A 14,372-nucleotide genomic window follows, 5' to 3' on the forward strand; every position below is an offset into this window, starting at 1 on the left:
ACACACAAACAAACCTTTCTGCCGTCTTCCCCGGGGACGCCGTCCTCCCCCTGCAATGCAAAACAACACAGTGTCTGTGGCGGTCTGTTACAAAAGCGGTTCGGCAGTAACACGGTGAGTGGGGGCCGGGCCAGCCCTCTTTAATACCACTTAGATCATTTAGTGCTGCTGCGCTGGCTCGCTGCATCATTAGAGCCCCGCTCCATGCAGCCGCTGCACAGCACACCCTGTGATGTGAGCCTGCTCTGCTTTTTGATCAGCAAGCCCCAGTCAGAGGAAACAGTGATTTGGGTCTGAGTCTGATGGTCTTTACAGGGATCGAGACGGAGAGGCCGTAATCATACGCGGCCCTCGCTGACCAGCATCTAATATCAGCGTGTTTGATTCAAATCACCAGAGGCATGGCATCAGTATGATGCCATGCAACTGTGTGTATACACATTATTCTGGGACGGCATCACGCACACACACACACAATATGTATCTAGTAGTGAGGAGTCACCATTTTTCCAGGAGCCCCGGCTTTGCCTTCTTCACCTGTTTTTCCCTGGAACACAGAAGGAAGGCCGAGAAGTAAAAACGGGAAGGATGTTTTATAGATGTAGAGCAAATTCTGTGTGTGTGTGTGTGTGTGTGTGTGCGCCTACAGGTGTGCCTGGGTTGCCCGGAGGCCCAATTGGACCCGGGAGGCTCTGCTCCCCTCTAAGTCCTGGTAGACCCTGTAAGAAATGTAAATGAATAAATTTAAAATAAATAAATAAATAAAATTTAAAAAAAAGGGAGAGTGGAACAGATGTACGTATGTAAGTATGAAGAAATGTGAAGATGTCCAAAGGAGTTGAATCAAGTGCAACTGGACTTGGTATATATCCGTGAATTTATATAAATATATATTATATATATTTATACAAATATGAATAATTATTTAAATAAAAAAACCGACAGAGCCGGACAGATGTCTGTATAAAGAAATGTGAAGATGACTAATGTCCTTTTTATATATTTGTATATACATATATTATTTAAATAAATTATATATATGTATGTATATATATATATATATATATATAAAATTTATTTAAATAAATAGTATTTAGTATTATATATTTTTTTTTTTTTACATAAATATAAATAATTTAAATAAAAAAAACAGGCAGAGTGGGATAGATGTATGTATGAATGAATGTATGTATGTATGTATGCATGTAGAAATGTGAAGATGACTTATGTCCTATTTATATGCAGGCAAGTCAGGCAAAACTATTTCCTAGTGGCTTATCGTTTCATTTACAAGGTAGTTCATGCCTCTGTAATACTAATTCCAGTATAATTCTACGTTTGTAAAAAAAAACAAAACAACACAAGACTTAGATTTGACCAGAAATGTAAAGCGCTTTGAGTGGCTGTTGCAGCTAGAAAAGCGCTATATAAAATGCAACTTGACTGACTGACTGACTTATCAGTGACCAGACAAAATGCAGCAGTTTTATAAAATGCTGATGTTGGTTCTAAGAAATGTAATCACTGAAATGGCACCAAGCTAAGCTTTATAGATAGGTTTATCGATAAATATTCTGATAAAATACCAACATGGACACAAAGCTACCCCTTTTTTCTGCTCCTCAGAATTCTGGTTATTTACCTAAATTGTCTCTACCACAGAAACTGGATTCCAAACTGAGGAGGCCGTGGGATAGATACCGACTTTACTATTTAAAATGCTTAGAACAGCAATGCCTAATTCTGAAAACAATTGTGTGCGTTTTGGCACCCTATACAAGGCATTGAAATTCAACAACATTTTAGCGTTCAGCTGAGAAATAACAACTGTAGTGTTTTGAGTAGCGACAACTGCCGTACCTACGGTAAGTAGAAAGTGCTACGAGATCGAAAAATGTTCACACATCCAGATGATGCATGATAAGAAATGTGTTATAATTGAGAAATTTAAATTCATACATATGAAACTGGTTTCACTTTAAGTTCCAATGTGCCCTCTGCAGCAAATATATGGTAGGTACACGGAGATGACTGGCAAACAGCCTTTAGTTAGCCCACATCTATTAAACATTTTGATGAGACATATCACAAGTCACTGTTGACAGTAAGCAAATGAAAAGCAACAAAGCTCATCATTTTGACATGGGTCAACTATTTCAGCAGTCACTGTTCAAGAAACTGACTTTTCCAAGATCAGTGCTTTGAAAAGTAGTGCCTGGTGTCCCCCATGGGTCCGTTAAGGTGTTCCAGGGGCTACCATGCAAAACAAGGAGCAAGTGAAATTCACTAGGAAATATTAGTAGAATGAACAGAAATCACTCTGCTATTCACAGCTTTCACGCTTGCCACCTTCATCACTTATAGCGTATAATATACACTATATGTAATAATATAAAATATTATTATGCATTTTATTATATCATTGTAATATTAATTGATAGTACAATTATATTTAATTAAATTTAAGTTATATCTATATTTAATTTTAAATATAATCTAATTTATATTTATAATTTTAAATATAATTATATTTAATTTATATTTAATTTTAAATATAATTATATTTAATTTATTTTAATTATATATTTTCATATTAATTACAATATTACATAATATTATTATGTATTATGTGAAATATAAAATAACAATCTATAATTCAAATCCACATCAAAGCTAACAAGAGTCTTCTCAAATGAAGGTCGATGGGACAGAGTCTTATCTAATCCGGATCTGTGCCCCGCTGTCAGTCTGTTTGGGGATTTGTGTCATGAAAAAATTTAAGAATCTCTGTCCAACATGATAATCGACAAGGATCAATGATGATGTTTTCTGAACGAATCACAGGGGTACTTACATCTCTTCCTGGATCCCCCTGTTTCCCTGGGTCTCCCTGGGACCCACAAAAAAAAGGAAGTAAACATCTAATACTCATGTCCATGTTTCTCAACCAACACAATTCTATATTGTGTATCTGCAGCTTGGTGGTAAGAAGTGGGGAATGGTTTACCCTCTGGCCAGCCGGTCCTGTTGCTCCCGGTTTACCATCTAGACCAGGTCGCCCGTCTAACCCAGATGCTCCTCTTCCTCCCTGATCAGAGACAGGTGTTAGGGTAGGAGGAAGGCCTAGCGTGCAACCAAAGAGGAAGAGCACGGCTGAAGTGGTTCAGTTTAATTGCCGGCCTTGACGTCGTCTGCCAGCCCCGCTGCGCTTCATCCCACTGGGAATCTGCAGCGTGGGAAACAGGATCCGGTGGAATGAAGGACAGCGGAACCCGCCAGTCACCGGAACATTCTGAGACTGCTTCTTCTATTTATTATTGGAGTTCTTAGGTTTCACGGTTTTTATATTTGAATGAAAACAGGGTTTCGTGTGTGAAAATGGGATAATCCATTACACTTGATGCAATTCCAACCTTCTCTCCAGGGGTCCCTCTTTCTCCTGGGTCACCCTGTGGAGATACGAAGGGAAAACAATGGCATTGGATGTGAAAGACGACACAGAAATGGCTCAGACACTTTATAACTCATATTAGACAATAAGGACAATATGTGCAGGATACACGATGATGGAATGACGGCCAGAAAACTCACTCTTGCCCCTGCGGGTCCCCGTAGCCCCTCGGCACCCTTTAAAAAGACAGCAGAGAAGGAGCAGGGAATCAGAACTCCTCACACTTCCACATATCCACACAACAATCAGTGACAGATGTGAGGCTGACTCACTCGCAGCCCCGGGGGTCCTGCAGTCCCTGCCTCTCCCTTCTGGCCTTTGCTGCCGTGCTCTCCTGGATCCCCAGCATCACCCTGGGAAGCAGAAAGTTGGTCTAGTTTGTCGAGTTAAAGGAAGCAGAGAGAGGCTTCATTCCTATAATATGTTGATTTGACTTAATCCCACTTGGTTATAATACAATACATTGCAATACAAACAAATGTATTACTCCCGTTTGGGGCAATTTGATTGGAGCAGCTTGTTGTACACAAAAACACAGTAACATACAAACAAACAAATAACACAAACAATAAATAATAAAACTCCAGGGAGCTAGATGCAAATAAAAGCTATAAGTAATTAATAATATTGATAGGCAAATTAAACTTGGTAAACACAAAACGATCAGGGCGTCCAGGTAGCATTGCGGTCTATTCCGTTGCCTACCAACACGGGGATCGTCGGTTCGAATCCCCGTGTTACCTTGGTCAGGCATCCCTACAGACACAATTTGCCATGTCTGTAGCTGGATGTGGGTATGTGTCCTGGTCGCTCCACTAGCGCCTCCTCTGGTCGCCTATTCGGGGAGGAGGGGGAAGTGGGGGGAATAGCGTGATCCTCCCACATGCTATGTCCCCCTGGTGAAACTCCTCACTGTCAGGTGAAAAGAAGCAGCTGGTGACTCCACATGTATCGGAGGAGACAGGTGGTAGTCTGCAGCCCTCCCCGGATCGGCAGCGGAGGTGGAGCAGGAACCGGGATGGCTAGGAAAATAGGGTAATTGGCCAAATACAATTGGGGAGAAAAGGGGGGAGGGGGAAATAAAAAAAAAACAAAAAAAAAACACAAAACGATCAGATAAAAAAAGCTACGGAGCATTTAGTAATCAAATTGTAGAGGAATGAATGATTTAGATTTAGATTTAGTGTGAATGAGAACATGCAAAATAAATAATGCATCCCAAATCTGGGAGTTTCATAGGCAGGTAGTTGTATGTGTTAATACATAGTGAACACATGTTCAGGGCCTGCAAAACATCCAAATGTCCAAGCACAGACCTTCTCCCCTTTGTCTTCTTTCTGGGGCTGGAAGCCAGTCTGAGAAGGAGAGAGAACAAGTCAGATGAAGTCTGAGAGGGCAACGTGTGAGACGGTACTGACTATGACATGGTTCATAATGTGTGTAGCTTTTGTTCCGAGATGACGTCAGAATGTGATGCTGGGAGCAGGCTGACCGCGGTAACCCTTTCTAAATCTAATTCGCTCTGAACAAAGGTTCTTCTGATCAACCCGTCACCGTGATAAAATGACGATTAAGAGTGTTCTGGTTAACACTCACCACCTTCCCTGGAGGTCCTGGGGGTCCTTGGGGCCCCTTGTGGAGAAAAGAACAAAGTCAGATGAGTCCACAGAGAGAAGAAATGACTTACAAAATGTCTTTGTGAGAAGATAGCGGACAACAAACCTGGTCTCCTTTCTCTCCTCTCCCTCCAGGAGGTCCTGGGCTGCCCTACAATCGAAAGCAATCAATGAAGTGGATGACCTGCCCGACTGTTTTAAAGTTTATGCAAGTATTGAAAAGCTGTCCGTATAATGACAAATAAAGGTCTTCTCACATTACGTCCATGCTCTCCTGGGTCTCCCAAGTCTCCTTTCTCCCCTAGCCGTCCTGGCACACCAGCCAACCCCTGGAGAGCATCAATAAAAATGTCCCTTTACTGGGCTTCACATCAATGTGGACACAAGGAGACTTGATATTGCTACGCGACTAAATATAGAAACTAGGAAGGTCAGGGGGCAAATGGATGGCATCAGAGGGCCTCAAGAATTTCAATCAAATCTCAGTTTGGCAGAAAAAAATAAAATAAAAATGCAGCAGCAACACTTATCCTACCCTCAGTCCTCTTTCTCCAGCCTTCCCTGGAGGACCGGGCTCCCCCTGGTGGCACAACACCAACGATCAAACAAGAAAAATGAGGGACATGGAAATTTTGACGCTTGGCAATATATAACATGAGGAATTCTATAAATATTTCTCTTTTCCAACAAGATATGGATGATGAAGGTGACCTCATAACAGCTGATAAGAGCAGGGAGAGAAAACAGTGTCTTACAGGAGTGGCTTCATCCCCCTTGTCTCCTTTTTCTCCCTGCAGAAAGAGGGACATAAATCATTCATCCACGTCACTGGTGAGGAAAGCCTGGTGACATTTAAGTTTGAAACCGTAGATTTAGATCATCGCCTGACCAGCGGCTCAGATGTGTATATATACATGAAAGAGCCAGATGCAATTTGAAGTAGACATATGGTACATTTCAAGAGTACTTAACAAATATTGCATTGTGTTTACCTCTAAAATGGCATCATTAGCACGAAAGGCATGGTTGGAAAAATAGAAAAATCCATCAAAGGCTGGTTAGACCTTCAAATAATTTCTTCAAAAGAAGAAATTATCTTCAGTTTTAGCACACAGAAAAAAAACATGGTTAACATGGCCAGAGAACAGCAGAGTAACTTTAAGGGTAGGCTACATACATGACGACGCTGAAAGACTCTAGAGTCAAGGGCTGAAAGACTCTAGAGTCAACTGTCATCTCTGACCTGTTTGCCTGGAATACCGATCTTTCCTGGGATGCCAGGCCGTCCATCTTCCCCCCTCTCAGCCGGTTCGCCTGGTTCCCCCTGAAGCACAGCAATACTACAATAAGACCACTATGGCCGCCACTGTCTGTCATACATCACCTGCTTCGACAGCTACCAAAAGCCATAGTCAATGTTTGTGTCAAGTAGTAAAAATCCAGCGGAACATTAAAACTGAAAGGCTCAATAAAAAAATAAAGTGAAATAGAAACACTGCAGGCACATCTTTCACCTTGGCAGCCGGCCTTCCGCTGATACCAGGGGGCCCCTGGAGGAAGAATCACATGTTTATGGATTAACAAAGTGGCAGTTTGGGTGGTTGTAGGGCACTGACAGCTGGGACAACGCAATATATCATGAATAATGGATGCAACTGCCAGGAATATATCAAAGTAACTGAAAATATTAATATGATTTAGGCTGTTGCGCTTTTAAACAGCAGTGTGTTATGGTGAACCTGTCTGAACTTACACGCTCCCCTGACTCTCCTTTAGGTCCAGGCAGGCCTGGGGCTCCTGGCGCTGATGAACCCTTGTAAAACAAACAGACTTTAAAACATGGACAAATAGTGTTATACACCAATCAGCCAAAATATTAAAACCACCTTCCTAATACTGTGTAGGCCCCCCTCGTGCCATAAAGACAGCTCTGACCCGTCAAGACATGGACTCTACAAGACCTCTGAAGGTGTCCTCTGGTATCTGGCACCAAGACGTTAGCAGCAGATCCTTTAAGTCCTGTATGCTGCGAGGTGGGGCCTCCATGGATCAGACTTGTTTTTCCAGAACATCCCACAGATGCTGGATAGGGTTGAGATCTGGGGAATTTGGAGGCCAAGGTAACACCTTGAACTCTGTCATGTTCCTCAAACCATTCCTGAACAATGTGTGCAGTGAAGCAGGGTGCATTATCCTGCTGAAAGAGGCCACTGCCATCAGGGTATACCATTACCATGAAAGGGTCATCCATATGATGTAAAAGAAAACGTCATTCATCAGACCAGGCCACCTTCTTCCATTGCTCCATGATCCAGTTCTGACGCTCACGTGCCCATTGTAGGCACTTTCAGCAGTGGACAGGGGTCATCATGGGCACTTTACTGGTCTGCAGCTACACAGCCCCATACACAGCAAGCTGTGATGCACTGTGTGTTCTGACACCTGTCAGGGGACACAGTGTAGGGCGCTTTCGGTGCCTACACTGTAGCCAGCACTAAATTTTTCAGCAATTTGAGCTACAGTAGCTCTTCTGTAGGATTGAACCAGACACGCTAGGCTCCACTCCCCACACGCATCAATGAGCCTTGGCACCCATGACCCTGTCGCTGGTTCACTGGTTGTCCTTCCTTGGACCATGTTTGGTAGGTACTGACCACTGCATACCAGGAACACCCCACAAGGCCTATTGTTTTGGAGATGCTCTGACCCAGTCATCTAGCCACCACCCCGTCAAAGTCGTTCAGATCCCTACACTTGCCCGTTTGTCCTGCTTCCAACACATCAACTTCAAGAACTGACCGTTCACATGCTGCCTAATATATCCCACCCCTTGACAGGTGCCATTGTAATGGGATCATCAATGTTATTCACTTACCTGTCAGTGGTGTTAATGGTTTGGCTGATCAGTGTAGCTGAAAAGCACAACTGTTGTGTGACTTTGCGGTGAATAGCAACATTGGAAGAAGGTCTAGTATTTCCTGAACATTTTCAATTGAGTAGCTAATGGTACATATTATTTACATCATATCCCGACCGGATGTTGGCATTGTAAAATAGATGCTTTTGCACCGATCCAACTGAGATAAAGTTAGCTTGTCTGAATCCTCCTAAAACTCGCATCAAACTGTTGATATGTTTGAACATGTTAAAGGCACAATCAGCAAAAACGTTCTCTGGAGACCACTATCAGCAACCAGCAGGAACTGCAACACTGGTAGTCTCCTCTTACACGATTCTATCTGCCACAACCCCTGTGACCCATTCCCTTGAGTGATGGTGTCCTGTAAATCACACAACTTAATATGGCTGGTTGTATATTTAATTACAATGTCACCTACCTGTCCAACTCGGCATCAGTTTTATGCCTATGATGTTTCCGCCCCCACTAAATACCAATACCTAGTTATTCTACTTTTGAAGCAGCATTTATCATGTTGTTTTTTGCAGGATGAAACGGCTTTTTGGATTCTTTAGAGTTGTGTCACACAGCTGGCCTCTCCATACTGGATATTTGAAACGGACAGTGAGACGAGAACATTGGGTTTCTAAGCGGCGGGGCGCCCTCTACTGGTTTGTTTGCCGAAATAAAGATTCCAGGCCGAAAGGCAGGTTTTGAAAGCCAGAAATCTCAGCACCTACCAAAGAATGCAGTTAGAATAGACTGACAACTCTTTCCAACCCCTCTGATACATGATGGGTCATTTTTTACTACTACTACTACTACTACTTTCAGCTGCTCCCGTTAGGGGTCACCACAGCGGATCATCCGTTTCCATCTCTTCCTGTCCTCTGCATCTTCTTTTTTTCTTCTTCCATTTTTTACTATGGCAAAGTAAAAATTTTACTGACTTTTAAAGGTGATAGCCTACATGCATCTCTGTCGAGGTGTTTCTGTGAAATCCTACCTCAAATGAAACCGCATGGGCAACACCAAGTGAGAGAGAATAATGGCGTGGGTGCAGAAAATACACATTTTGGCAAATTTCTCACCGAAGAGGATTATAATGTTAATTAAAAAAAGGAAAATCTTCATCGTCTTTTAACAGCATATAGGATAGATGCACTCACTCACCACCCCCCCACCACCATTCCCATTCTGTGTAGCTGGTGCAGCTAAATATGAGACTAAATGTCAGTTTGTGAGTGATTGAGACAGAAGCCAGGTCCACGAGGTGTTTCATTTTTAAAAAGAAGAAAGCAGCAAGGAAAAGGGCACGTGGGAATGTTATAAGTCTCACAGGCATTTAAAGAACGGCTTCCGCTCTATAAGTCAGTGGTTCTCAGTCAGGTCCTCAGCTACCACCAGTATTCTGCCAGGTATTCTATTGCATTCACTCCTGTTGTTCCAGGTGTAAAAGCTCCCTGACTGGAGGCTGGAATACCTGAAAAAAACAACTGAACCACTGCTCCACAGCGTCTACTCACCCCGGGGCACCAACTCACCTTATCACCTTTCTGCGCCGGCTCACCCTTCTCTCCCCTGGGTCCCTCGGGACCAGGCAGACCCCGCTCTCCCTGCAGGAAGAGAGCAGAGGAAGAGGCAGCCCATCAAAGTGAGGGAAGACCGGGTCAGTGAGGAGCGAGGCGTGAACTGTGAACGCCAGACTCTGCTTAAACACGGTAAGTCGCACGTATGGAGAGATGAGCCACCCACCTGGTCTCCTTTCTTTCCTGGAAGACCCGGCCCCTGCATGTGCACAGTGACACGGGGTTATCACACATGCTTTGCTTGTGGACAGAGCAGTATATTGTATCATAGCATGTTATCTCACATGCAATTTTCTATCAGATAACTCACACTTCTACCGGGTTCCCCTGGTGCACCCTCGCTTCCCTAGAAACAGAAAGGTCAGATTGTTCCTGGATCAGTGTTTTCGGAAGTCGCCGTGTCAGACTATAAAATGTTTGTCAAGCTCATATCGATCAACCACTCTCTCAAATGATTACACAGTGATGTAATCAATCTCACCTTTTCCCCCGGTGGCCCACTGGGCCCGGGCAAACCCTGATAACACACACACAGACAGAGAATCATTTATGCAGCTACAACAGTCCAGATTATGGAGCAAAGCATCAAACAATAAACACAGTGACAACACGGTTGCTTGGCTCCACCTAAAAATGGACGTCACACTCACCCTCAACCCCGATACTCCCTGGAGGCCTGGCCTTCCTGCATCCCCCTGAGAGACATGACATTATCACACCTCGGCACACAACTTGATTCAGATTACATCTGACTAAACCTTAACAACATTGCTGTGCTCACCTTTTCTCCAGTTTCACCGGTCACTCCCCTCTCCCCCTGCAAATACACACTTTTTTAATTCATAAATGAACTATTTTAAAACCATCCCAGATAGCAGACATTCGGGCCTAATCTGGGGCACTTTTGGTACTTACAGCTCAGTTACGGCACTGGCAACTGTTGTCTGGGCCAGACGTGGCCCAAATGTCATAAGCCAGGCCTGATCTGAGTTACGGCAAGTGTTGTGTGGGCCAGACATGGCCCAAATGTAATGAACTGGGCTTGACTCGGGTTAAAGCACATACTATGTGGGCCAGATGTGGCCCAAGTGTGGCTGAGTCGAGGCAGCCACACTCACCCTGAGTCAACGCCGTCATTCAAGGTCAAATGTGAGCCGTAAGAGCACTGCAGATGTGGGCCATATCTGGGCCAAAGATTCTTTGCTGTCTGGGATAAAACTTAAAAAGTAGTTCCTTTTTTCCTTCACATTACAATACAATTACTACAATCAGTACTACACATATTACAGTATTTCCTATGGTTTTTCTCATGTTAATATACAAATACTGTGGTATTTCTCTAGAGCAGAAATGTGTCTGCAGTATACCTATAGTACATGGCTATAATCTCTGTATAGTAATGTTCATCACATTACTATACAAACACCGTCGCACATACTACGACACACATACTATGAAATACTATGAAAATTATTTTTCTATGGTCTTACAACAGTCCATTGATGATGGGTAAGATGGGAAATAGAAACAAAACACAGACTCACCACCCCCCCCCTCCACCCCCCACCCCCCACACACACACACCCCAAGTCTGAATTTCATATCAGTACATGACTCACCCTGTCTCCGTGTGATCCGGTCTCGCCTGGCTGGCCTCGGTCACCCTGTTCAATCACAGAGGGTGACAGAGTTCATCCCTGCCGCACTGATTCAAACCTGGCCAATGATGTGATTTAGCTCCGACTTACCTTGCTGCCAGTTTCTCCCATGGGCCCACGTGGACCCTGAAAAAGATGGGAAAAAAAAGGTGAGCAATCGTATAGTCGTGAAGCGGTAGGTAGGACAAACAAGCTCCCAGAACGGGACCGCTGAGTGCTGAAGTGCAGCGCATAAAAACCGTCTTTCCTCAGTTGCTACACTCACTGCTGAGGTACACACTGCCTCTGGAAGCAACGTCAGCACAAGAAATGTTCGCCGTTAGCTTCATGAAGTGGGTTTCCGTGGCCAAGCAACCGCACACAAGCCCAAGGATCACCATGAGCGATGCCAAGCCTCGGCTGGAGCGGCGTAAAGCAAACCGCCATTGGATTCTGGAGCAGTGGAAACACGTTTATTGGGGTGATGAATCACGCTTCCCTATCTGGCAGTCTGACAGACCAATCTGGGTTTGGCGGGTGACAGGAGAACGCTACCTGCCCGAATGCATGGTGCCAACTGTGAAGTTTGGTGGAGGAGGAATGACGGTCTGGGGCAGTTTCTCATGGTTTGGGCTTGGCCAAAGGAAAAGGAACTCTTAATGCTACAGCATACAAAGACACTCTAGAGAACTGTGTGCTTCCAACTTTGTGGCAACAGTCTGGGGCAGGCCCTTCCCTGTTTCAGCATGACAATGTGCCCGTGTACAAAGTCAGGTCCATGAAGACATGGCTTGCCGAGTTTAGTGTGGAAGAACTTGACTGGCTTGCAGAGACTCTGAACCTCAGCTCCGTCCAACACCTTTGGGATGAACTGGAGCCCAGACTGTGAGCCAGGCCTTCTCCCCAACATCCAGTGCCCGACCCCACTAATGCTCTTGTGGCTGGCTGGGAGCGAATCACTGCGGCCATGTTCCAAAAGCTAGTGGAAAGCCTTCCCAGAAGACTGGAGGCTGTTATAGCAGCAAAGGGGGGGGGGGCAAACTCCATATTAATGCCCATGGTTTTGTAATGACATATTTAACAAGCACATATAGGTGAGATGTTCAGGTGTCCACATACTTTTGACCATGTCTTGTGGGTTTGTGCGTGTGTGTGTGTGTGTGTGTGTGTGTGTGTGTGTGTATCTATATAAATAACCATACATCCATCCATTATCCAAACTGCTTATCCTGCTCTCAGGGTCGCGGGGATGCTGCAGTCTATCCCAGAAGGCATTGGGCGGCAGGTGGGGAGACACCCTGGACAGGCTGCCAATCCATCAGAGGGCTGCCCACACACATACACACACACACACACACACACACACACACACACACACACACACATTCACACCTACGGACAATTTAATACGGCCGATGCACCTGACCTACATGTGTTTGGACTGTGGGAGGAAACCCACGCAGACACGGGGAGAACATGCAAACTCCACACAGAGGACGACCAGGGACGACCCCCAAGGTTGGGTTACCCCCCCCTGGGGTTCGAACCCAGGACCTTCTTGCTGTGAGGTGACAGCGCTAACCACTGCACCACCGTGCCACCATATATATTTATATTGGCTCAGCTCCCTCTTCACCACAATGGTCCGGTACAACGTCTGCATTACTGCTGGTGCTGCACCAACCCGCCCGTCAATCTCCCGCTCCATCCTACCCTCACTCGTGAACAAGACCCTGAGATACCTGAACTCGTTCACCCGAGTTCACGTCACTTGAGTTCACTTTTTCTGAATATATTAAAATGTGTTTAATAATTTGTACATCACTTCAAATACACTCTATCCCTATCAAATACAGGGTGTCACATTAGACAAGATGAAAAAGCTCCGCTGTTGTGTATTAACACTGAGAGACGTGACAACACTAACAGGTAACTCAGACTAGCGGTTCTGTTAGTTTGTTTAGATACAAACATATTATGTTAATCATCTCGTCACACTGCTTTTTATCATTACTAATGCAGTACAAGTTGAACTTGGACCCGCCGGCACAGGCTGCTTGCTGCAGTATATATTTGCATATATTTGGACTATACACACACACACATACACACACACACACACATATATATATATATAAGCTAACTGCTATATATATATATACACACACACACACACACACACACACTGGCTGGAGAGCTGGCATTAGATTTGGATCAGCTGGGGGAGCCTGGTCTGCTGTATCCGATGGGCCCAAGGACCACGGCCCTGCCTGGAGCTGCGCCCAAAGAGGGGACACCGAGGACGGTCTGACAGGATGCAGAAGCAGGGCAGGCTAAGCTAACTGCTAGCCCATGCAGACCGGCGGTTCCGACAGTCATCCTGGCCGGCGTCCGTTTTCTGGACGGTGGAGTTTTTGGACTTTGTTGCACTGGGTGGACTGTGTTGTTGGCTTTTATGTGTGTGTGTGTGTGTGTGTGTGTGTGTGTGTGTGTTTTCTTGGCATGTACCATATTTTCACTGAAATGTTAGTGTGCGTCCAACTTACCCGGTCCCCAGGATCCCCTTTTCTCCCAGGAGGTCCAGCAAGCCCTTCTGCACTGGCACCCTGTAACAACAGGCACAAGCTATTTGCATACACAAACACACACACACACACACACACACACACACACACACACACACACACACACACACACACAAAATGCATGCATCTGCCTAGCAGCACCATACCGGCTGACAGCTGGTTAATGTCCATATACCCATGTTGCACCTTACCTTGTCTCCCTTCGCACCCTGCGGTCCAGTCAGTCCCTTGGGGCCCTGGGGCCCTGGAGTTCCTGAAGCACCCTGATAATGAGAAGAATATACATTATTTAATGCAAACACACACACACACACACACACACACAGAGGGTACAGACAAACACACAACCTCACACTCTTTCTTCATCTGCTGGACCAACAGAAGCGCACTTCGCTGACAACCACAAAAAAAAAAACAAAAAAAAAAAAAAACAAAAAAACAAAAACAAAAAAACCACACGTCAGCACAATGATTGACACGAAGCTTACCGGGGAGCCCGCGTCGCCCTTCACAGCCACCCCGCTGCCGACTCCTGGAGGCCCCTGTCAATGGAGAGGTAAGAGCCGAGGATCATTATGTCTACTGGTTCCCCGGG

General features: G+C 44.9%; 1 protein-coding gene across 1 annotated transcript in view; it reads right to left on the minus strand.

The window, feature by feature from the left end:
• col7a1 (collagen, type VII, alpha 1) overlaps positions 1–14,372 on the minus strand; it is a 107,782-nt gene that overhangs the window by 51,779 nt on the left and 41,631 nt on the right. The window contains exons 37-64 of the mRNA XM_056300476.1: positions 14,266–14,319; positions 13,969–14,040; positions 13,739–13,798; positions 11,304–11,339; positions 11,175–11,219; positions 10,337–10,372; positions 10,206–10,250; positions 10,037–10,072; positions 9,866–9,901; positions 9,722–9,754; positions 9,511–9,582; positions 6,821–6,880; positions 6,582–6,617; positions 6,311–6,391; positions 5,823–5,858; positions 5,603–5,647; positions 5,325–5,396; positions 5,174–5,218; positions 5,048–5,083; positions 4,768–4,806; positions 3,724–3,804; positions 3,592–3,627; positions 3,414–3,449; positions 3,008–3,088; positions 2,855–2,890; positions 648–719; positions 503–547; positions 15–50 (exon numbers count right to left, since the gene is read on the minus strand). Of these exons, the coding sequence (XP_056156451.1) occupies positions 15–50; positions 503–547; positions 648–719; positions 2,855–2,890; positions 3,008–3,088; positions 3,414–3,449; positions 3,592–3,627; positions 3,724–3,804; positions 4,768–4,806; positions 5,048–5,083; positions 5,174–5,218; positions 5,325–5,396; positions 5,603–5,647; positions 5,823–5,858; positions 6,311–6,391; positions 6,582–6,617; positions 6,821–6,880; positions 9,511–9,582; positions 9,722–9,754; positions 9,866–9,901; positions 10,037–10,072; positions 10,206–10,250; positions 10,337–10,372; positions 11,175–11,219; positions 11,304–11,339; positions 13,739–13,798; positions 13,969–14,040; positions 14,266–14,319 (1,398 nt within the window). The remainder of the gene's footprint in view (positions 1–14; positions 51–502; positions 548–647; positions 720–2,854; positions 2,891–3,007; positions 3,089–3,413; positions 3,450–3,591; positions 3,628–3,723; positions 3,805–4,767; positions 4,807–5,047; positions 5,084–5,173; positions 5,219–5,324; positions 5,397–5,602; positions 5,648–5,822; positions 5,859–6,310; positions 6,392–6,581; positions 6,618–6,820; positions 6,881–9,510; positions 9,583–9,721; positions 9,755–9,865; positions 9,902–10,036; positions 10,073–10,205; positions 10,251–10,336; positions 10,373–11,174; positions 11,220–11,303; positions 11,340–13,738; positions 13,799–13,968; positions 14,041–14,265; positions 14,320–14,372) is intronic.

The sequence above is a fragment of the Lampris incognitus genome, chromosome 2, assembly GCF_029633865.1.
Source record: "Lampris incognitus isolate fLamInc1 chromosome 2, fLamInc1.hap2, whole genome shotgun sequence".
Taxonomy (NCBI): Eukaryota; Metazoa; Chordata; class Actinopteri; order Lampriformes; family Lampridae; genus Lampris; species Lampris incognitus.